The sequence below is a fragment of the Megalops cyprinoides genome, chromosome 17 (genome assembly GCF_013368585.1).
Source record: "Megalops cyprinoides isolate fMegCyp1 chromosome 17, fMegCyp1.pri, whole genome shotgun sequence".
In the NCBI taxonomy this organism is placed as follows: Eukaryota; Metazoa; Chordata; class Actinopteri; order Elopiformes; family Megalopidae; genus Megalops; species Megalops cyprinoides.
In genome coordinates this window covers 20,158,564-20,183,569 of record NC_050599.1, presented here as the reverse complement: position 1 = coordinate 20,183,569, position 25,006 = coordinate 20,158,564, and the positions used below count along the sequence as shown (strand labels likewise).

Genomic DNA, 25,006 nt, shown 5'->3' with positions numbered 1-25,006 from the left:
GAGAAAGTAGAAAAAGTGTCTCAAAAGTGGAACGATGCACACACATTCAAGTGGATACTTTCAAATTGACTATTTGTTTTCAGTTCTTTGATTCGCAGTTGCTTCATGGAATAGGTACAGGTGTGATCGTCAGTTCATCTTTGATGATACGCTGTTGAGTTGCATGGCACCTCTTATCTGATACAGATTGGGGCCTCTGTGTCTCTGTGTATCACTGTGTGTGTGTATGTGCGTATGTGTGTGTGGTCTTTGTGTATGTATGTATGTCTGTTTGTGTGTGCGCGCGTGTGTGTGTGTGTGTGTGTGTGTGTGTGTGTGTATGTGTGTGTGTGTGTGTGTGTATGTGTGTGTATGTGTGTGTATGTGTGTGTGTGTGTGTGTGTGTGTGTGTGTGTTTGCGTGTGAGCATTTGCACGTTTTCATTTCAGGTGCTCGATGACCGCGATCTCGGTACGTTCGGCATAGTCCGGGCTGAGGCCATTCAAGTACAGGCTGCCGTTTTTGGACAGGGCGGGGAAGGCGTCCCGCTCCCGCTCATCGGTGAAGTTGACCGATAGGGTCCTCTTCCCTGGCGTCATCTCGTGGTTGGGGTTCATGCCGAGTTCGGCTGAAAGCTTGCGCTTGATGGAGGCTGCCCTCTGGAACTTGTCATAGATGTCCACGCTCAGGCGCCTGCGTGTCTCCTTGAACTCTGCTGACACGTTGGCTGTCCACTCAGCCGCGTGAGCTCGGAACTCGCCCACCTAGTGGAGAGAGAGAGAGAGAGAGAGAGAGAGAGAGAGAGAGAGAGAGAGAGAGAGAGAGAGAGAGAGAGAGAGAGAGAGAGAGACAGACAGACAGACAGACAGACAGACAGACAGACAGACAGACAGACAGACAGACAGACAGACAGAGAAAGCAACTTCAGGTCCACGTTCAGTCCAACCACAAGGCACATGTGTCTTCAGCTTTGAATGACACAAAGGAAAGCATGTCATTACTAACACAAAGCCCTTGTCAATGTCAGAGACCACTCGACCCATAACATTGAGTATGAAAAAGTCACTTGTAACTAAATACTAGTCAGAGTTATATGGTATAGACAATTAGGATTGTGGTAAGATTTGATATGTGTCTTGGACAAGATCCACTCTCTCCAGATGGCTGACAAGAACACTGACACAATATAAGCTGCCTCAAGAGAATTCTTCTCAGACCAGGGAGGAAAGACCATTTCACTCAAACCTCTTAAAATGTACCTGCAACTGGAGGTGGAATGAAAACAAAAGATCCACTTAGCCGTTTAGAGCTCAGGCCACAACATCCCCTTTCAACCATTCTAGAAAACGAACCACCCTACTTACGGCATGTTTGTTTTAAATTTCAGTTTAAAGTTCAGCAGTTTAAAACATACTCTTTGTTGATTAAAAAAAAAATTAGCATGACAGATCATCCAGAAATGAACTATTTAACTGCGATATATTTATTCCACATCTCTGCCTTTCCGTGACATTGGTGACTGCAAAAGACACAGCAATTGGAATAAAGGGATTTGAATATGACATTTCCACACTGGTAAAGCACAACAGATATATTCAAAATGCCTGTTATCTTTGCTTAGCAGTATTCCCTAGAGTACCTATGATCTTTTCAAATGGATTTTTTTCATTATGAAATATTTCACGTCAGTGCAGTTCTGAACCTTCCAAATTTTCTTCCACTAACTTATGCTATCCCTGAGAGTCCTTCATGTCGTATTGAGGCAATAACCTCAGCATCCAGCCTTGAATTATCAGTTCACTGAAGCAGAAGCATGCATGGAGCACATCTAGGATGGAAACTGGTATATGCCTTTGTTTTTTACTGCCTTGTCAGATCAGAAATTGTATTCAGGAAAATTAAATGGCTCTAACACTGGATGCTCAGTCGATCAACATATGAGGACTGTTATCTAGGGAGATGGTTTAATGGTGACCACCCTTTTGAATAACTGCCTGTGTATTGTAATACTGCAGACAATTTTTTTTTTTTTTATGAATATTGCTGTTAGATTGCCTGTGAATAAAAGCACCCAACCAAGGGAACAAAGCCACCTCTGCTGTTGCAGACAGAGTGGACAGCTACTGGGGTGGACTACAGTCAGAGGGACCCATGGAGAGTGAAAGATGGCAGAAGTACTGAAAATTTATTTAAAGATTACTCGCATTTTAATGAGCAAGAATTGTACTCTTTACATGTTTCTATACAAATTTCCTTGTTGCTTTCTTAAGATTTTTCCTAAATATATCTGGTACATCTCAATCTGGAATGTTTTTTCGATGGCCTTGCAATATTTAACACATCTTGGGGAATTATATATTATGTATGAATGCCAGAAGTTAACACAGGTCATTTAAACCTCATACTTTCATTAAACAAATCTGTTCCCTGCCATAGCCACTGGTAAACAACAGCATTCATGCGTGTCTGTTTGCATAGTTTTATTAATTTCTATTGCTAATTTACATTTTAATTTTGAGTATATATTACAATCATCTAGCCAAAATCCAACAAACCTTACATCAAGTGAAGTCATCAGCATCTACAAACTGCTGGGGACAAACTCAGCTGTTCACTTGAGCATATACCCAGTTTAGACAGTCTAATCATGCCTTTAGCCATGTGGGAATATGTGTAAGCATTATGAAGTGCATTATGAATAATTAGGGGAAAAAGGAAGCCACCATTTCTGAATGGCTATCATCAGCATTTTCATCTGTGAGTAATCCTCTTTACTACAGGCAATAATCTCTCACAGTCCTTTGTAAACAAAGAGGAAAAGTCCTCTAATGTCTGCTTTTGAACAGAAAAAAGCCACCTTAAGCAGCAAGATCCATAAATCATTTTAACTTCACAGCAGAACTGAGTTTGTGCAATCCTGCACAGCACTTCAAGCAAATAGCTCAACAGAACCATATATTTGTAAGATGATGGGTAGGGTAATTAATCTAAGTTAGAGGAAACTAATTCAAGCATAAAAAGATTCATACTGGTTAAGGCTACTTTTCAACACTACTGAGATTCATTAAAAGGTTAAAAACATACCTCCTCCTTTGTTTTCTTGGATATGACTCGAAACCAGTCTCCAATCATACTGAGCACTGCAGCAAAGTAGGCCAGACCAACCAGGATCCAGAACCACACTACTGGTTTATAATAGTCCAGGTACTCAATTTCTGACCCTCCTAGAACAGACAAGCAGAATCACGAAAATAACTTTAATGTACTGGTGGAAGACATCCTTTTAGGAATGAAATGAAAACTACTCTTGAAAACATCCGATCTCTATAAACGTCTGTAAAAGAATACCTTCAGCTAATCTACAGAGACGCACAGTAATACCTTCAAGCAAAAAGGGTCAAGGAGTTGGTATACACAAGAGGGTGTTGACCTGTCATTCAAACATAAAAAAAATAAATAAATCATAATAACTTACCTGCTACAAAATCGCCAAATCCAATGGTTGTTAAGGTGATGACAACAAAGTAAATGGCCTCCAGTGCACTCCAGCCCTCTATGTGCTTGAATATGATGGCTGGGAGGGTGACGAACAGCAGGCACCCAAAGAGAATGAACAGGACAGTGGATGTCACACGGATTTTGGTTTGGCTCACGTTCCATTTCTGAAAACGAATCGGAAGACACACTGAAATGCCTCCCCCTGTGCATCCCGTCACACACCCCCGCCCTCTGTTCACTCCATATTTGTGCTGATATTCAGACACTGGGGTGTTCTCCATCACAGAATCACAATCGCATTCAATGTGGGCACTAATGACGAGAGACATGCTGTATTTTCCACATCATATCTGCTGTGGTATTGTAATTGTTTAATACTTTTCCATTGCTGGGAAAACAGGACTGGGGTGAAATCAAAAGATACAGCAATTATATAGAGTACAATTGAATTAAATATTTAACAATATTGCATTCACCTTGTATAGGGAGGGGGAGATACTGAGAGTATATTCTGGAATGTGAAATGGAAGTACAGCTGTAAAGGCAATTGCACTAAACGTTTATGATTTAGACACGAGCAAAACATTATGAGACCACTTGAAACAAGTGGAAATTTAGCTGATTAATTACAGCTGTTCTTGTGCTCTCCATAAATTTCAAAACATATGCGAATTGTTTGTAATGTACCACTCACAAGATTCATAACGTGTCAAACATGTGACATGCACGCCTACACAACTTGGGAAAAGGCCGTGCAATTCAATAAGTACCTTCCACATAAGCTTGGCCCTGTCAGTGCCCAGAATGTGTTACTACACCTGTAGTGTGTATAGTTGTAAAGACACAACTAATGTAAACAATTGGCAGAATGTCTCATAATGGTGTCATAACATGTGTTATAAATTGTGATGAAGGATTATTGCAGGTATTGAAATATGAGGCTTATGTTAATACTATAAAGGCTTATTAAAGAGGTGTTCAAGTAAAATGCTAATTGGTACTAATGCTAAATGTCATCTGTGAATAAACAGTTATCTACCTTAATTATGATCATTTATTTATCACATGCATAATTGAAGTATTCTTTGCTTATTTGCCAACGTATACTGCTGGTAGATGAAATTCAGGCTGAAGAGTTCACGTGGTTCATTAAATCATTGCAACATATGCCAAAAATGTATATTCATTATATTAATTATATAATAAACACTGCCATCGACTCAGTGACAAAAGTCACAATTGTTCAGGCTTGTTTTGTACATACAGCACTTGCAAATCCTAGATACATTGATCGTAGTCGCTTCGTAATGGCTTGTCTGTGTGTGTATTTCCTTGTCCATGGGCACATTGCATTAGCTTATTCGATGTACATGATGTGCCACCCAAAGTCAGACTGACCGAGCAATTTGAGAACTATTCTTCCTCTTACAGATGCATTTGCCTTCCTGAGTGGCCTTTTGAGTTCTGTTGATATGGTAACCGTTCATGCATCTCGGCATTTCTCTTAGTGAATCGCTGTGCTTGTGCTTGTCATTACAAAGAGACCAAGTCTGTGTTGCATTATTTCTTCTTATTACTATTGTTCTTGCCACATTTGTGCTTTCAGTGTTAAAAATTCTAAGTGTGCGACGGGTCACATAACATAAACAATCTGATCACTCTAAACGATTGAATAATAATAAAAAAAATAAACAGATCGGATCAGTACTCACAACAAAAATCTTCTCTACTTTGGCGGTTGCTTTTCCAAAAATTGTCCCCAACTGATCTCCGACCCCTGCCAGCAGGAACCCAAAGAGGGGGATACCCAGCAAAGCGTAGATAATGCAGAATATCCTTCCCCCTTCAGTGTGTGGCGAGATATTCCCAAAGCCTGCAGCAGAGCAAAGGGGTGTCAGTTGAGCAGCAATTACCATTCCTTTCAGGTTAAACATTTACATTTATCAGACGCTTTTATCCAAAGCAACTTACATAGGTTACAGTTCTTTACAATGTTATCCATTTATACAGCTGGATATTTACTGAGGCAATTGTGGGTTAAGTACCTTGCCCAAGGCTACAACAGCAGTGTCCTAGCGGGGATCGAACCGGCAACCTTTCGGTTACGAGTCCTGCTCCTTAACTACTAGCAACACACCATCCTCACACCATGGGTCATCTTACTATCATGTCCCTGACTGTCTAACAATGAGTCCAACATCAATCACACGGCATTACAGTGACTATTGCAGAATCTGGGCAGGTTGGAAAAAAAGTTGTATTATGTTCTCAATATATACAGATGTATAAATATTATAGTAAGTTATATAGTAGCGATTTGCACTTGATGAATGCACTTTCAAATATGGTTCTAAAAATGTTTATTAATGTAAGTATGTCATGCAAGTCTTTCACAGAAATAGATTAGATTTTGTTAATCAAAACAAAACTCATTTGACCTGCATATCATATAATTGCTTCCCTTGAAGTGACACTATATTCACATTGATTGATCCTTTCATATTCCAATTCCTCCTGTTCTGTTTATAGTGCAGGTTGTTTTTTTCCCTGGAACCTGACATAATTAAGAATTTCCCATTTTTGATTGAAAAAGACTGTAATTTGTCTAGACCTCAGAAGAATTCAACATCCAGCTGTAGACAGCCAGCTGTTTTCTGAAAAGAGAGTCAGCTGTATTCCAGTAGCTGTGGGCCAGAAGCCTTTGACTAATGTTCTAACATGTGGAAATGAGGTAACTCATTACTGTAGAACACATTATGCTATATCTATCTATTTAACTAGACGAAGTGAAATGAGAAAAGAATTAGAAAGATGAGCATTTGCATTCAGGGAAATGAACAAACTGGAGTAATAAAAACTGTCTGTCTTCTGCTCACGTCCGTCCTCCACTTTAGCGAAGCCATTTACTTATTTTACTTTCAACCAAACATCTGCTGACAGCCAAGAGTGAGCTGTCAAAAGAGGCAGTGACCTGTGTTATGCTTGGTTTAAGAGGGATGTTCATGATCTTGAAATGTTTACTTTTGAAAGTAATTGAAATTTGGAAATTGAATCTAATCTATTACACTCTCCTAGGATCCCCTTTTGATTTTCAATACATTCAGATATGGACAGAAAGACAGTTTCACTGCTGTTCTTTTTCACTATTATTTGGAGTATCTAGTATCTAGTACCTAGAAATAATACCTGGAGAATCCCCTGCTGAGTGTAAATTACCTGAGGGTGAGGGGTAATTTGGTGACACATACCTTTAAATACTTAAAACTGGACATTTGGGGATAGTGTTAAAAGGCTGCATTGGCAACATACAGATTTAAAGTATTGCCTCTGCCACCATGAAAATTGGCTATAATCTGTACTGATTACAGTCCATTTATAGCTTCCCGTGCATGGTGTTAAAAGCACACAAAATTTGTCTTGTTCGTAAAATTGCATGTGCAGATTGTCTTTCAAGAGAACAAGACAGTAAAGTAATCCTTATTTTCACATCCTTCTCTGCTGTTTCTTCCTAACCAAAGCCAGATATGTACCTGCACTGCTAAAACTCATGTGGATATGACCCCATTCATATACATGGAACAAGATGGTGGCATCATATATGCATTAGTCATCATGCCTCTGTGTAAGCAAAGGTTGCAGCATGTAAGGTTGGTATGGTTTTTTCCTTCACAAAGGTTAGTATTATGTCACTTCCCTGGCGTAATGTGTCTGGTTCAGTAAACACCATGCCAAAGAATGATGTCACTACTTCAAAGTAGGGGTCATGTTTTGCAGGAAAGCTGTTCCCCTTTCATGTGTGCAATCTCTAAATGCTTAGCAGCAGTTTTAATGACTAAGATAAGAATGGTTCCCCAGGAGATCAGTGAACATAAATATATTACAAAGCATCCTAATGCAGAATGGATGTCAGGTGTTACATTATAGGTGTATATATACATATATATATATATATATATATATATATATATATATATATATATATATATATATATATATATATATATGTGTGTGTGTGATATAACTTAGATTTTATAACAATATTTTCCTAATTTCTATGAAACAAAGTCCATTTGATTGGATTGTAAAATCAACTAATCTGACCTACATTGCCCCACTGATCACTGCTGCAAAATATGTCAAATCCCTGTCTGGCATTTTTATAGCGGTTTAATTGTTGAGATATGGTCGTGGGAACTCTGATTCCTGACTGCAGCTCAATAAAACAGAATACAAATATGATGTGCAACTCATCAGTCTGAAGGCAAGAGTACATTAACACAGGGTCTACTGAGGCTTATCTACTTTGAGTTAAGCAGCCAATGAGAGTAATTTCATCTCAATCATGTGGAAAGAGGCACATGAATAGCTCAATTTCACAAACTTGACAGAGGAAATCTGATAGGGGTTAGATGCAGAATGGTTGATTTTAAATGTATATCTGGATTAATTCAACAGCAGTGAAACGTTCTGAGATATTTTCAGTAGATTCTCCAGCTTCTCTAAGATCTCCTGTGGGTTATAATGCCAGTGAAACTAACTTCTCTACAGAGAGGACAAAGTGCCCAGCTTTAGTCTGTCATTGTTCAGCTATTTATAAACCTGCAGCTTAAATTCTTTGTTGTGATAATGCAATGTACATGGCTTGTATCTCTTGCAGATTAGACTAATTGCGAACAGAACTTCTCCTGATGGATTTTGGGGGGTATGAAAAAGAGCAATGCCATGTATTTCTGTGTACCCTCTCACACAGTATTTGTAAATGCACATAAGACGTGGAACCTGGGCATAAACAGAGTAAACTGTTATTTTGAAAGAATTATTTGGTAATATGTTATAGATGCTTCCAAGATATTCAGTGATTAATAAAAATGTACTATTATGTTTGTCACTTAATATTGAATTAGCCAAGTATGATGGAAGGTGCATTCTATGCCGTGCAGAACCTGGCAACATTGGGTAGTGCAGATACAGTAATTACTGTAATGTTCTATATTGTCATGTAGGATTGTTCATCCGTAGTGTGCCATTACAACCATTGAACTCTTGATACTATAATGCTATATGAAAGCTATACAAGTCATCTGTCTTGCAGAAAACTTTAATATATTCATCAGGATTCATTTCGTAAGATCACCCAGGTAAAGCCTACTGATGTTACAGTGTAAAGCCATCTGTAACTGAATAGCTTTAAATTGAACATTATATTCACAGTAGTGCTTAAGGCTTCAGAATTCAGGCAGTTTGGGAGGTAAGGGACCTTATGTGACTTGACATTTTACAGCAGATTCCCTGTGACATTGCTACATATGACACACTGGGACCACACACACACACACACAGTCTACAGCTCAGACCAAAATTCATCCCAGGAATCCTCAGATGAATAACCTTGCTTTCTAAAATTTTGTACCAGAGAATCAATATGGTCTTCTCTCTCATCTAATTACATAACATCATTTGATAGGCTCCCATAAACAGTGATTCTCAGATCACATACCTCTGTTTCAAAGATCAATTTTGACCATCACACTGTCCTATAAAATATAGAGATACAGAACATTTTCAGATCACTGTGGTCTTCTAAATTCTTCTTTTTGAATGACAAGTGAGTTTCTGATCTGTTGATTTTCCTTTCTTTTCTTCTTGCATTGTGTTCATGAGTATCAATTAAAGATGTTGTTCAGCTGCACACAGTGGTAAACTTTATGGGCATAATATGATAGCAATGAAACAATATTAAATAAAGTCCCCTTGGGTAAAATCTGTACAGGCATTAAAACATACCTCAAAGAAGCAATGTACATGCAACAGAACATGCAAATGCCCTGAAAATCTTTTTACATTCTGCTATCCTTTTGTTTATACATCAACTATTTTCATACTGCTGAATAGTCTTTCTAAAACAATACAGAAGAAAGGACCTTGCTCAGAGATTTAACAGTGCACCACACTAGAGGTTTTTACCGTAGTTGCATTTTTTTTGAGCTATGCGGCTGTCCACAGACAGCCCAATATGCGAACATTTGACCTTCTTATTTATACAAGCATTTAAATAACACTGGGACAGCAAATAAAATGATTGATAATTACTCATGAATCAATTCCTCTGTAAGTATAAACATTCAAAACTACCTCCAGTCCCCACAGCCTTCATCTCTAGCTCTTTCTCTTTTTCTTACCTCCCACTCTTACTCCTCTCTCTAAATTCTCTCCACTTTCAGATGTTGGTGTTACTCATCTCCTTACATCACATCGACCTACCACCTATGCCCTGGATCCCATTCCCTCACCTTTCCTGCAGACCATCATACCCTGCCTTCTACCATTCATCTCTGGTCAAATGAATTCATCACTCTCCACAGGCTGTGTGCCTGCAGTCTTCAAGGAGGCACGAGTCACACCCCTGTTGACTCTGGACCTGTCTGCTGTCCAGAACTATTGACCGGTCTATCTCCTCCCCTTTCTGCCTGAATCACTTGAATGAGCTGTGGCTAACCGTGTTTCCTCTTTCCTCTCCTGGAACAACCTTCCTAACCCTTTTCAGACTGGCTTCAGGGCTGTTCTTTCCACAGAGACTGCCCTATTCTTCATTTCTGAGGCTCTTCAATCAGCCAGAGCTTCCTCCCTCTACTCAGTCTAAATTCTAGAACTTCCTGCAGCCTTCGATACAGTGAACCACACTTCTGTCTACCCTGGCTACGTTGGGGATCACCAACACCGCTCTTCTTTGGGATCAATCCTACCTCTTTAGACACTCTTTCAGGATGTCTAGACCCCACAGCCTATCTACAGGTATCCCTCTGTACTCTTCCCTCTTTTCATGCAATCCCTTAACTCCGTCATTTCCTCCCATGGCTTTTCATACCACTTCTATGCTAATGAAATGCAACTTTTCCTGTCTTTTCTGCCATCTGACACACAGGTTTCTGTGTGCATCTCAGCTTACCTGAAAGACGTTTCACAGTCGATGGATGACCACTGCCAAAAGCTGAACCTGGCTAAAGACTGAGATGCTTTTCATCCCTTCTAGGTCCTTCCTGTTTCAAGACCAATCCCTCAGCCTAGACTCAACAAACCTTTTCACTGACTGCACTGTCAAAAGCCATGGTGTAATACTTGATAACCAACTGTCCTCCTATCAGGTTACAGCAGTGAGTCAGTGTGCATATTCTTTTTGTACAACATCCAAAGGATCCACCCCTACCTCATGATGCGTTCTATGTACCTCCTAGTTTAGGCCCTGGTCCTCTCATGCCTGGACTACTACTAACTTCCTCTTTGCTTGTCTTCATGCTTGAGCTGTCAAACCCCTACAACTAATCCAGAATGGAGCTGCACAACTTGTGTACAATCTCCCTAAACATCAAGTTACTCCCCTCCTCACCTCACTTCATTGGCTTCCTGTTACCACTTGAATCAAGTTCAAAAACCATGGTGCTGGCACACAGAACAGTGAATGGGACAGCCCCTTCATACCTACATTTGGTCTTCAAAATCTCTGTTCCGCTAAGATTACTATGCTCTGCAATCACGGGGCAACTGACTCTCTCACCCTGATGGGTTCGCTCCTCTCAGACATGATCCCTCTGTACTAGTCCCTCTGTGGGGGTATGAACTCCCCACAGGGGTCAGGACAGCAGTCACTGGCCATCTTCCGACACAGACCGAAGACCCACCTCTTCAGATTGCATCTCGGTTCCACCTCAATCCCCACCCTTTAACACCTGCTACTCATAGTACTTGCTGTTTATTTTATGTGTAGTACTGCGATGTGTTGGATCTCGTGTTAACGCCAAAACCCCTGTACTGGAGAAGCCTCCCTTTTCCTGGGCTGGTGGCACTGGATGTGAAATTGGATGTGAAATTACCATTTGATCCACAGAGCTACCTCTACCAGAACAACTCTCTCTCTCTCTCTCTCTCTCTCTCTCTCTCTCTCTCTCTCTCTCTGACCTCTGAAAGATTTTCCCATCTCTAAAAAACCATTAGCATTTATCTCCATTTTCTAATTGGCAAACCAGCTGCAAGAGCAGTCCAGCTGCAGTGAAGTTCTCTGCAGAATGAACAAGCCCTGTTTAAACTCACAGGGACGCATAACCACTCAGCCTCACGCACGCACACTGAAGCTCCTCAGATGGCATAAAGCAGGGCTCTCCAAACTCAGTCCCGGGGCCTCCTTACGCATGCTGGTTCCTGTTCCAGTCAACCTTGTAGTCTGCTAAGTGTAATGAGCTGTAAATTGATCTCCAGTCGTAATTATCCCTCCATAGCAAGATGCCACCCAAGGCCACCACATGCCAGAAAAACTGTAAATCTAAATGTGCATTTACTTAAGGATATGCTAATCAATCCGATCAGTTCTCACACTAATTATTTTATAAAGGCTTTTGCCTTTACAAAGAGGTATGTTTATTCTGGACATGTCCAGAGATTCAGTCATGTTGGAAAGCAGTTTTAAGTGGGACTGAGGTATTGCCGGGGTTAACTATCACATTAGACTCCCTACAGAATATTCTGAGAATACTGTGGTACGTAACATGATTAGCTATGCCACAAGTATGGCTGGAGGAGACTCCTTGCATTTTTTCTTGGAGTGGAAATTTACTGTATTTTTTCCATTGGATAAACTGACATTGTCAGTTGTAGTGGATGCTATAGGACACTGAAACCTGGTATTTTGTTTGATAGGCCTTTGATGCTGTTTCCAGGAATGGCTATTGCAGGCAGGGGACAGAGATTTTCAGAGATTTGTTGTTGATCTTTGGAAACCTGCTGTATTTATTATTTTTCTTCTATTTTATTTATTTATTATTATTTAAAGTAGTATTTTTTCCTACCATGTAACCATTTAATAATTTACTTATTACCATTATTGGTCTTTTTATCTATTGATGTATTGTTCTATTTATGTGTGTGTGTGTGTGTGTGTGTGTGTCTGTTTGTGTCCCCAGAACTTGTGTGGGCATTTATATCATTTATAACACAATTACACATCTTCACGTGGCTATTTTATGAACTAACTTAATTGAACAAGTCAATAAAGTCTTTGAACAAAAGAAAGAGATTATATTTGCTTGGATGATTCATTCATTATCTTGATTGATAGACATATGGAATCACTCTGATGTCTTAAATTATGTTAGAAATTCACTTTATCAAGATTAATTGCTTTACTTCCTGGAACAATCAATAAAACATCTACTGTACTGTAATTAAGCTGAATTAATTGAGACATCTTGCCTACAATGTTTAAAGAGGCAGATATTAAGAGATTACATGCATCATTTTATCGCAATAAAACATGCAGTGCAACACATTTCTTAAACAATGGAGTGATAGATCACAGCTCTTGAGAGATGCCAAATCCAGATCAGTATTCAATGAACAGATAAATTATGAGTAATTAACTACTTAACACAGTCTGAATGGGAGCCAGCATACACAGTGGGTCCTGAGGACCAGGACTGGTAAACACGAGTCTCAAGGAGCACCCATAAGCAGTAAATCAGAGCAACCGAAAAAATAATGACATGCAAAGTTTAAATTCACCACTTCAGAGTAGTGGATTGATAAAGGGGACTTAATCATAGCAATATTTTACATGGCATCATGCCAAGATGGGCACAAAGCAAAAAATAATTCTTCTACAGTCTCATAATGCCATGGAAGTGGGACAGTTGTGTCATTGCACTAAAAATCACAGGTTTGATCTCTGCAGGAAATTTAAGTGTAAGAGTCACTGACACAGCATACCAACCAAGGTAATTATCTCTACTGAGGATGGGGCTACATCATTTCAGGAGAGTGTTAGCAACATTAGTGTGATGTGTGATGTGTGTGTGTGTGTGTGTGTGTGTGTGTCTGCAAGTTACAGGATGCAATTTACAGCATTTGGAAGTCTGACTTTTTTCTTGACCTGTACCATACCTTCCTAGAGGTGTTTCATCACCCACACACAATCCTTTGAATCCTTTTAAATATTTGACAACACAGAAAGCTTTGTGAAACTGTTTCAGGGCCTAGAAAAACTAATCAAACAACTCATTATACTTGACAGAAACAGCTGCCTCGAATTTCCTTAAAGCGGAGATGAACAGAAATGAGTTGAAAAAGCATTGTAACTTGTATTTTTTCAAAACAGAATCGCACTACTCAATAACACATTCCTTTCAAAAATAACTTAGAGCTGATTAGCTGTCAACTGTCAAACTCAGATTAGTTTGTTAACAGCTAATACAAAAAGTAATGAATGACTCAATCAAACCTAATTAAGAACTCTGCTAGGAAAAAAAAACAGGAGCACATGCAGTGGGTACTCATGATTTATACTAATTGGGGGGTCAGTTCCACATTGTTGGTGTCAGGGCTCAGGCAGGGACTCAGACGCGGACCACGGGAGCTTCGGGTTCCAAGCGTCTTAGACAGAATCGTGAGGCAGAATCGTATATCGGAAAACGGGCAGGGTCGAAAACCGGAAGGCAGTCCGTGGGCAGAGCGAGGATCGGGAAAACGGGAGCAGGCAAGGTCGGGAACCGGACAGGCAGGCAATCAGGCGAACGAGGCAAGGAGGCAGGCAAAAACGAGGTCGAGGGAAAAAGCAGGGTCAAAAAACGAGAAACCGGCAGACAGAAGCAAAAATGCAAACGCGGGGACGAAACAGGCGAAAAACACTGTGACGAACTAGCAACAGGACAGGGAAAAGCAGGGAAGATATAGGGCAGGGCAGACGAGGGAATGGGAAGCAGGTGTGCAGGCAATCAGGCGGGCGGAGACCGGGCGGGGAGCGGGGCAGGACTAAAACACAAGGAAAACAAAAGCACATGGGCAAAGGAAAAAACAAAAACTCGACAGCTAAGGAGGCGGAGCACTGACAGTTGGAGTAGAAAAACAACAACTAGTAGTGTATAAGCATTAACTGGTTGAGTTTTACCAAGCTCATGCTATTGATTTTTGTTAACTGATTCCTGGTGAAAGTCTATAGCAGACCTGTCCCACCTTAGATTTAATCCTATAACACAAAGGGCAAAAGTCAGGCACTGTAATCCCCTCAATACATGCTGTCTGGTAAATCTTTGTTGGGTGAACCTCAGACCTAAACTACCCACACTTAGTACAATGCTTATCAGGTAATCCCACTCCTGCAGATGTAAAGTAGAGGATGTGGTGAAGACACAAAGACATGAAGAGAAGAAAAGCGCTACCTGGGATACAGCCTCAATACAGGTGCTCTAGGGAAGGTTCAGGTGTATTGCAATGAGAAATAAAGAGGGGCACTTTACTTAAATGTTTTTCTTCAATGTTTTTCAAAAAACATAAAAAGCAAGTATCCTCCAAAAACTTCAAGGCACACTGTTGTTTTAGAAAATCATTAAAGTGTTTTTCCATGGCAAAGTGGTTAAAAATGGTTACTAACACCCTGTGACTCGCCTCGGTCTTCACCAGGCTTGTCAGGGTCAACACAAACACATTTAGGAGGAACCAGTGACATTAGTAAGTGAAGGCGTGATGCTGACACCAGTCCTTGGTACAGCCTTGATACAGCCTTTGTTTGAACACAGACTGGCCACCTCTGATCTATGATCTCTTGCAGATTGTCATGGGCTAATCCCAACTGGCAACCAATTAACAGCTACTCACAACTGATATAAATATCAGTAATTAAAACAAAAGTGAGAAATGACTACTGTAACGACCTTACAGTGAGTGGCAAAACACTCATTTTTCAATTTTTCATGTGATAACATTTTTTTGTTTGTTGTTCACCTTATGTGAAGTTAGCTGAACCTTGGTGTGATCCTATCAGATTTTTTTAACGCCAGAGCATAAAACAGGGGACATATCAGAAGAATAATGATTTATAAAAAATGTGGGGGACATTTCCACACAGATACTAGTATAATAGTAATATTATACATACGACCATAAAGAAAAAGTAATTACAATATATTTGTTCTACTACCGTTTTGTGTTTCATTTGGAGCTTTGGATAAAATTCCTACCTGCAACCATATGGTTTCAAAAGGAGCTTACCCTCAACACAGAAATATAGGTAATCAAACATCTGTTGGGTTCACATGTTCATGTTGCATGCTCACAGAAGAAGCAGAAAACCCTGCATTCTTAGTAACAGTAAAAGTTTGCAAGCAGCCAATATCATTACATGGCATACATTTTAAACTTTTCTTGCTTCAGATTATTGCATAAGCACTGAAGGCACTGAATCACTCAGCAATGTAAAAGTGTCAGAGAAGAAAAGATGTCCAGCCTTACCTATTGTGGTGATGACAGTCCCAGCAAAGAAGAAGGAGCTGCTGAGGTCCCAGAGGCTCGTTTGATTGGATGAGTTGCCATGAGGGTTGACCCCAGCTCTTATTGCAGACACCACTTGCTGTTGACAAGCAGTGGGTTATTAGCATCATGTCCATCATCAAGAACATCACAAAAGCACATGACTATTGCACTCTTCACACCAACAGATTCATCCTGGCCCATAGCTGGTGGACTCAACTCAGACTTGGAATCAGAACATCACACAACCTAGTCAGTAGATTTGTTGAGTCACGGACTGTGTTGGTGGATGTGTGACTATTCTGTCTGGGTCACTATAAGACAGATTTGCTCATACTTTAATACAGCTGTTCATTGCAGGAGTTTTGTTCTGCATCATCATGGTAAGGCTTGGTTAGACACATATAACACATGCAAGTATACTCCACAGCATGCAAATATGATACAAAATTCAATGCAGCTCAGAACAGTACACACAGGAGAAACTATTTAATTTTAAATGGTGAAAGCAGCTAACTACCCACAAGTATGTTGAAGTTAGAAAAAAAGTGTTGTCCATACTAGAATTTTCATGTGTAATATGCTGACCACCAAAAGAAATGTATCAATTCTATTCATGTATGTATACTTTTACAAAAAGTATACAGATTTTAAGTACTGATTAAATATGCATCAATTTGTTTGAGAGACCCTAACGTGTGTGAGTAATTTCGACTGTTGTGTAAGCACTAAACATTTGTGAAAGAGCTGGTTGGGCACAGATCATGAGGTGAATTGACCTACTGAATGCCAGGCTTGAACTGCATTCAACAATGCATAGTGCTTTATCTCAGTTAGCTGTACTCACCATAAATATTCAAACAGCTAGAAAATACACTGTGCAGTGGTTGAAAATGATGACAGAATTGACCAGAATTGACTAACAGCGAATATGCATTAATGAAAGATAGACCCAATGTTAGTGTTAAATTGAAACATTTTTATTCTGATGAAAAATTTAAAAATAGGAAGGACTTCCTTCACAGTTAGTTATGGATGGTAATGGATAGAAATAAAAAGTATTGAATCATCTATTAATATCTAATTGCAGTACTTCATTTCTGCTGAGATTGGTAGCTAGCTCAGGGTGTGCAAGGAAAGTGTGTGGGGGGTCTAATTACAATATGCTATATATAAGAAGGTATTATTATCAGTAGGAGTTATAAAATACAGAACTGAAATATAAAACATGCAAAAAAATTTTAATTGCTTCTGAGCTACAACTAACTGCTTACAAATCACTGTTAACTGATAGCAACCTATATTTCATCAGGATACATTCACTAGCTAAGAGCACTGTTTTGCTGTCCTCATTTTGAACTACACAGAAGTATTTTTATAAAATAAGTCACTACTATTGTTCAATAATCAGACATGTTGAAATATTGATTCAATTTGCAGCTTTAGACAGTGAATTCACAAGAATATAATTGTTTCTGCCTTCATTTTTGTCTTTTCATTGCTAGATAAGTTGTGAGATAAATGTTGTTGGACTGGAATTTCTTGGCACACAACCAAATATCAAACCTGGCATGTCTATCTCCTAAATATTAGTGTATTCAGTATGAGGTAACACCTCTCGATGATGCTTTAGTGTAAGTGCTTCTGCTGTAAGAGCCACAAATTTCCATTTTGAAATGTGCGTGTTACTGCCCTGATTGGCTTTCATAAACAGAGACTGTGTGTCAACAAGCTACCAATAAGGGTGAGCTGCTACTGCAAGTTCACTCTGGCTAACACACACACTGCAGCAAAATTATCTTGTACAAAAATATTAATTGCAGTAAAGGCCAAATGGCAGGGTCTAAGCAGCATTTGTGTCCATTTCAGCTGATGTGAAATAGACCCCCAGGCATGAAGATGTGAAGTGAAAACATTGTAGTATGAGTCTGTTTTAAACCATCTGATATTGACCATTTGCTACCTGCAACCAACTGTTTTTGTTGCTATAAGCTATTATGTGCCTTACAAACTCAGAGCAATGTTTAAATGCCAACTACCACTGTTTAAAGACAGACACAGTTGACCACATCTCCAGTTCTGTCTGTCGTCGTTTCTGAATACTCAGTGATTATATATAGAGCTTGCATATACTGTACACACTACAGTTAATTTGACTGCCATTGCAGTTATGAAGTAGTACTATATTTTAGAAAAGATTAAGTGTTTCATGTATATAATCATTTAGATCATTTTAATATTTAGACTGTTTCATTAAAATTAAAACAGGTGTGAAATAAGATACTTAACATTCTGACTCTGCACGTTTTACATGGATGCTTTATTAGGGCTGGCTGTCCTGATATTCTGTGTGTGTGTGTGTGTGTGTGTGTGTGTGTGTGTGTGTGTGTGTGTGTGTATGTGTTTGTTTATGAGTGCTTGTGTGTGTGTTTGTGTGTGCACGTTCATGTGCCCTGCTGGTGATTGCAATCAAACCATTTTAATTTCTGCGTGCTGCATGAACGGCCCGCATGTTCCCTGTCAGACAAAAGAGGTCTCGGTCAGGTACAATGGACTTGTTCTATTGGAGGCGAAGCTGTCGGAGGAATGATTCACTGGGACTCTGAAGCTCTGAAGTGAGCACTTACTCAGCACGGCAGACACAGGGGGCACTGAAAGCAGATGAGTTTTTTAAAGCGTTATCGCAATCTTGCTCCAGTGCTGAGAGGCTCCTGTAAGGAAGGAGTCACACCCTTTTGTGCGCACCTGCAGAGAGGGGAATTGCCTTTTTCCTTACCCTGAATGACACACTGCGACTGTAAGACGGCCTCATCCTTTACCTCTGATCAAACAGATTAATTTGAAACACTTTGAAATAACACCAGTCTCAAATGGTTTAAACTAGTGTGAGCCCTGCTATGAGAAACATGCGATTAGCACAACTGGTATTGAATGTGCTGTCAATGGCATGGCTCATTCGTTCCTGTGCAGGTACAGAACATAACCTTTAATTACACTCATAACTCTAACAGTAACACATATACCAGTCAGCATTTCCCCCCAGTGTTACTGAGTCAGTGCAATCTTCCCTTTGCTATGGAGTCTGTATAATTGTGGCTTTTGGACATTAATCCATTTGCTTAATGTGCCAAATAAATTCCTTAACTTTCCTGTTCCAATTCTTATAAGCTCACCAGCACACACCTCTCTGAAGTTCTGATAACTTACAGTAGATGTGTGGTTCATTCCGAAATCACCAATCTGAGATTTCCTTCATATTGATATGCGACTGGACTGGAAATTATACAGGAACAGGACAGCATGAGTCATAAACATATTTTAGTAAGACGCAATGCGGGAACTGAGTGCAAAGTTACATTTCTTAAGTGTAAAATAGGTTTAAATTTAAGAAGGCAGGGTAATCAATAAGACATCTAAATCCTACTGCCTTGCTCTGTGGTGTTATACATCACCAATACAAACAGGAGGCCTGAATACAAATCTGTCACCTGAAATCTGTCAACAGCCATCCCCAATGAGAAAGAGACAGCCAAGCTTAAGATACAGCAATATGCTCATGTTCACTTTTGTTGGTAGGATTTTATGTGCCACGAACCATAGAAATTGTAAAGTCCAGGTTTGTTTTGACTTCCATCTTAAAAAACAACAGGCGTCAAGGAATTGCGCAGTTCATGCACTTTTTATGAACTGCCGTTGTTCACATCAGCTTTGAGATGTTAAAATTACTCCATTGCAGGAACAGATCTTGGCAGGAAAACGAAACAGAGCTGGGAGCTGTCCATGGTCCTGACAGAAGCTCAGCCTTTCTGAAAAGACCTTTCACGCTAACGCCTGGACAGTTGGCCAAAACGATGAGCATGAATCTGTGTACGTGGGTAATGCCAGATTCTCTGATAACTACCAGCTGTAGCAGCAAAACAATATATGTCCAGATGCCCAGAGACGCGTCAACAAACCCTTTTTAGCCCATCACTGAAGTTCTGACGACAGGAACACGTTGACTCCATAGAAACGGGGGGAGTACAGATTCATGAAAGCTACTGTGAAAGAGGACTAAGACAAGAAATAGCTATATCTGCTGCTGCCTTACGTTCCAGAGGGAGCCTGCCATGGCAGCACTGACAGGCCTTTAAGCCATGCTCCTGTAGATGCTTGTATCTTATTACTGGTTCACTTAACCCTTTAAAGATGTGCTGTCAGGCTGTGCCACTTATGCTGTGTAAATGGGACGCACATAAAGATGACTTCAAACGTCTGCACGTTATAGGGCGGTCCAGCTCAGTGTGCACTCAGCTCTGGAGGACTAACCCTCATGCAACCCAGCAGATCTGTCATACCCCAACCAGTGGGAAAATCCCAGTCAGAGATCATCACCAGGCAGGAATCTTCCCCATGACCCTATGCATTCAGCGCTTCCCATTTGATGTTCTGCGCTATACCACAGAGCAGGAGAGTACAGGCATGTCATCTTCCCAGCATGCTTAAATATTTAGATTGTTCTTCAACTTGGAGACAATCATTTTTTTTTGTATTACAAATTATACTGCTCGATGTGCATCATTTATTACACCCCAGAGCTGCGGAAATTAAAGTCCTGCTTTGTTCAGAAAATCATCATATCCTCTTGATTATTTGATATTCAGCGTCCCTGGCTGTTCGATGAAAGGGGGGAATTGAAAGCGAGTCTGTAATGGATGTTTGCTCTTTCGTGATGAATTAGGCGTTCTGGCGATCTGAATCGCTGGCTGGGTTTTCTACATGAGAAGTGCTCTTAATTACTCCCTAAGAGAAATTCACCGTTCGTTTGTCTTTGGAGTATACCACACGCAGGGGGAGAGGACAGCTCGATCACAGGACTCTGCTGAGGCTCACCGCATGCAGTTTATATAAATAAATCATTACAGCGTTGAGGCAGTACACAAAGCCAGTGTGTATTCGCAAACTGCGTGAGGCGAATCAACAGTTGGTGGATTCAGGGCTGATGAACGAGCATTAACTAATAAAAGGCTGGGTGAGAGAGAAAGTGAGAGAGAGACAGAGACAGAGAGAGAGACCCTGAGCCAGGCAGCGTGTGTTCATTACTCTAACAAGGTCCTTATTACCTTAACGAGGTCCTCCAGCTCAGAGGAGTTAACGCAGGAGTGGCGGGCGAGGAACTCCAGTTTCTCCGCCAGGATGGCATACTTCTGGGAGCTCTCGTGGGGCTGCTCCAGGGCCTTGAACACTGTGGCGCCAATGATCAGGTAGAGCACCACCAGCAGGAAGATGGCGGAAACTGTCTTCCACCGCATGACAGTGGTGATCGTGTCAAAGTCGTCCTCACAGTTCAAGACAATGGGCTTGTTGGAGAAGGACAGGCGGGGCTTGGAGTTCTGAGTGGCTGATTTGGGATCCAGAAGATCAGGGGCAGCCACTGGAGGAGAGACACCATGACTGTCCATGAGTACCGCAATGATTACAACCAGCAACAAGCCTTAGGGTGCAGTCTGTCAGTTTAAAATGATATGAGAATAGATTTAAGGCATTGTTGAGTTTTCTTACTTTCTTTAAAACATAATTGTTTATTCAAACCAAAGATGTTGAATTCCAAAAAAATACACTGGATAAGAAGTGCATTTTGAAAGGGATATCACATGGTTGCATGTTTTGAGAAAATTACATACCAATTCTATACTATAATCTAGGAGAGCTGTTCTCTATTTTGATAGAAAACAAAATTAGTTTTACCACTCAGTTACCTTGACACTGTATTTAAATGCATAATTTATATTTCTAACTCCACAACAACACAGAAAGTTACAGAAGATCTGTCTTGCAATGAATTTCATTACTTTACATCTCATATGACCACCACATTTTAATGCAGAGAAACACTTTGTAATGGCCAGTTTGCAAAACCAGGCAAAATACTACCTTCACTGTCACAACCAAATTTAGTTCAAAATCTTGTAATGACCTTACTCATGCTGTATTATACATTGGTTATGCTTAAATAATGGCATGGGAAAACACTAAACAGTCCTTGCTGTATCATACAATAATACAGTTTTTCCTAACAGTGCAACTGCTGTTAGACTTTGTTGTTAACTTTGAGAAACACAAGCAAGTGTGACTGTCAAACTATGAATATTGTGTAATAATAGCTAAAATGCTTGCTTTATGTCTTAGTAGTTAGATTGAACAACTCCCTCATGTCTGTTCCCCACCCACATCTTCTGGTGTAAAATCACCCACTAAACAAAATTACTAAATCAATCCCATAGCTTGGTTTGTGCATCTATTGATTTCTGTATGTACGTTTTAATTTAGTTAACAATTATGTTAGCAAACAGACCAAGTGGTGGTGTTCCTCGTCTGTGTAATTTCTGTAGCACACCCATAAAATAGTACTATGCTTCTACTTTCACTTATTTACAATCAAGTAAACATCCGGACTCACTTCAAAATACCTGCATTCCACCGCTGTAAATCATACATACATTAAAAATATATATATAACCGTGAATATTATATGATTATGTTTCTGTGGATGTTCCCTTGTTCCACTTCACCACTGTCTCCCACTGCAAACACTGTGAAATCTGCATTAGCGCTTATGTAGTTCCAAGGCCTATAGGGGGGAGAACTGAGATGCTTCTCATCGTTTCATGCGTGGCTGCTCTGGCTGCCACTTTATGGTCAGTCTGCGGTTACAGGCACCCCAGGTGAAGACCGTTATTTTGGACAGAACGGCAAGATTGGTCGCACAAACACTACTCTGGCTATATATATCTCTTTTGAAAAAAAAAAAAAAATGCACCTAATGAAGGCACAGACATGCTGGAGTATTGGTTTCACTTGGTGTATTTTTCCCTTGGAGCAATTAATGTGTCAATTAATTTCCCACGTTTTGTAGTGCTTGTACAGCCTGCATGGATACTGCGTTAGTTTCCCCTTTCCCAAGCAAATTTTTGATTTGAACGTGATTCCAACATACGCATATTGGTTGTTGACTTAAAATCATGTTTTTATCAAAGGTTTTCAATAATTTAGCGCTGAATTGTTTATTAACCACAGCCAACGTTTTCAGCGAAGAGGAATCTTCAAACGACAAAACGTTAACGACAGTCACGAACTAACATTCCCATAAAATCGCCATTTGGCTCAAAGCGACACATTAAATCCAGTCAAATACATGCATATTTTTGTGTTAATTGCTTCCCCCCTGAAACACTGCGCGGATAAATATGTAACATTCGATCGCATTAACTGAATGAATATGTGCATATGACACATGTACAACTGCTTAAGGATTTCAGCAACTAAATACTTTACAGTCTTTGTCGAATAAGTGCATTGAGATTAATGTGATAAAGTGAGTAAACGCGTAGTTTTTGAACAATATCGAAACATGTAGGATAAAATGTGACAGACCGTAAGTTCAACAGTTTCACACCATTCACACAAATACCACAAAACCGACAAAGAGGACAATACACTAATAATAAATCTCTCTCCCCAGAATTGCAATTACTGTACAGTACCTGGACAACGTCTCCTCTTCCAATGCTGACAGTGTAGATTTCTGATTTGTAGCTATCTATTCTAAACTGGATTGTTAGGGTCTTCCTACTCATGCACACGTTTCAAACAGCTGCCAGCATTTTTCCATGCAGAATGCAGTGAGTTTTTAAATAATTCATAGCGCACTTACTTCTCTACCAAATGTATTTCCTTTCTTTTCTTCATCAGCAGTTATTTCCCAAATTCTGTGTGCAATTTGATTATGCTGGGGTTTTTCCTCTGTATCACAGGCAGACGCGCTCTGCCGGATATTTCCACATGGTGCAGCGCGCACTTCGCTCCTTCCAGATTCCAACTGCCTCCCACAGCCTGTCTAGCTTTTAGCCTCCCATCGAAATGTTTCTCAGTACATCGCGTTCGAATCCGAGGGTGCGCAAACACAATAGAGTTTGGAATAGGAGGGTGGAGAAAGGCAAATTGCTTCCAGGAAATTCGACCAATTCTTCTTCCAGAACATAGTACCTACCAGACAAGCACGCATAGGTATCTTAGCCTTAGAGCGTCCAAAGGGAAATAGTTGCACGTCTAACGTACTGTACTGCTCGTTCTTAACATAAGCAAGTCACAATGCGAGCTGTGACGAGCACAAAAACACCAAGATTACTGGTGAAGACAGAGGAGCACGGGCAAAAGTGAGAACACATTCAAGTCAAAAAGACTGACTGCAGAGTATTTGATACGTGATTGGTATTTTGTATGTATGTATGTATGTATGTATCTATCTATCTATCTGCCTGTCTGTCTGTCTGTCTATCTATCTATCTATTTATCTATCTTTATCCATAAATGTATTCTATGAAGCACTTTCTGTCTCATCAACCCAGTACATCAAAATAGTCATGGGTGGGCATATACAGCTGGTCAATGTATTAATGTCTCCCCCACATGCTGCGAATGTTTGTCTGTGTATTGTAGTTTCTTTTCAACTTTACCTCTCATATACATATAGACACAGATTTTGTGTCTATATGTATATGACAGATTTTTTATGTGTATGACAGATATGTTTTCTGACAGATTTAACAGCTTGTGTGAAGCACGCGTGTGTGTATAATCCTCTGCTATTAATTTCTTTATCAACTTTCACTATGGATGAAATTATTTTCTAAATATATAGCTTGCACTGGGTGAGAAGACTCATTCAGACCAAATATTAATGTGCAACGTCAACTGCTGTCAGACAAATTATAGCTGTGGGTATCCACACAAGACACAATTGCAAGGGGGAAACAATCAACAATCGCAAAATCTAAAACAATGGTCCTGACCCCTCGTGGGGCTCGTAGATGTGACTAATGGATACTCTCTGCATTACAACTTACAAACTGGTCAAGACACAAACAGTGATCAGAGGTGAGCAAGCAAATTCAAAAACAGTTATGTATTTTTTATTCGGACTTTGGTATGCACACTGGATGCGAGATCATTAATGATCACTGATGTCAGGGTATCATGATTATGTAGATTTTAGGCGTCTAAGTAAAATGCTGAGTGCAGCACATTGATCACACAAGCTCCTGCTTTAATCTAGCCTAATAATTGACCCTGTTCTGGTGGTACAAATAACAATAGCATCTCTGGCACTTCAAAACCAGGGTTTCCTTGCCCCTGTTGGTATTAGTACTGTAAAGCACACTTTATTTGTTTTAAAGCCCCTTGCATGAACCTTGAGGTTTAC

The 25,006-nt window shown here is 40.0% G+C and overlaps 1 protein-coding gene across 1 annotated transcript; it reads right to left on the bottom strand.

The window, feature by feature from the left end:
• Positions 1 to 360: 360 nt before the first annotated feature.
• On the bottom strand, positions 361 to 23,629 carry LOC118792483 (potassium channel subfamily K member 2-like). Its single transcript, XM_036550338.1, has 7 exons — positions 23,459 to 23,629; positions 20,868 to 21,178; positions 15,748 to 15,865; positions 5,190 to 5,350; positions 3,455 to 3,641; positions 3,064 to 3,203; positions 361 to 743 (listed from the first exon to the last, which is right to left on the bottom strand). Coding segments are annotated over exons 1-7 (1,242 nt in total). The 5' UTR covers positions 23,460 to 23,629; the 3' UTR covers positions 361 to 419.
• Positions 23,630 to 25,006: the final 1,377 nt, after the last annotated feature.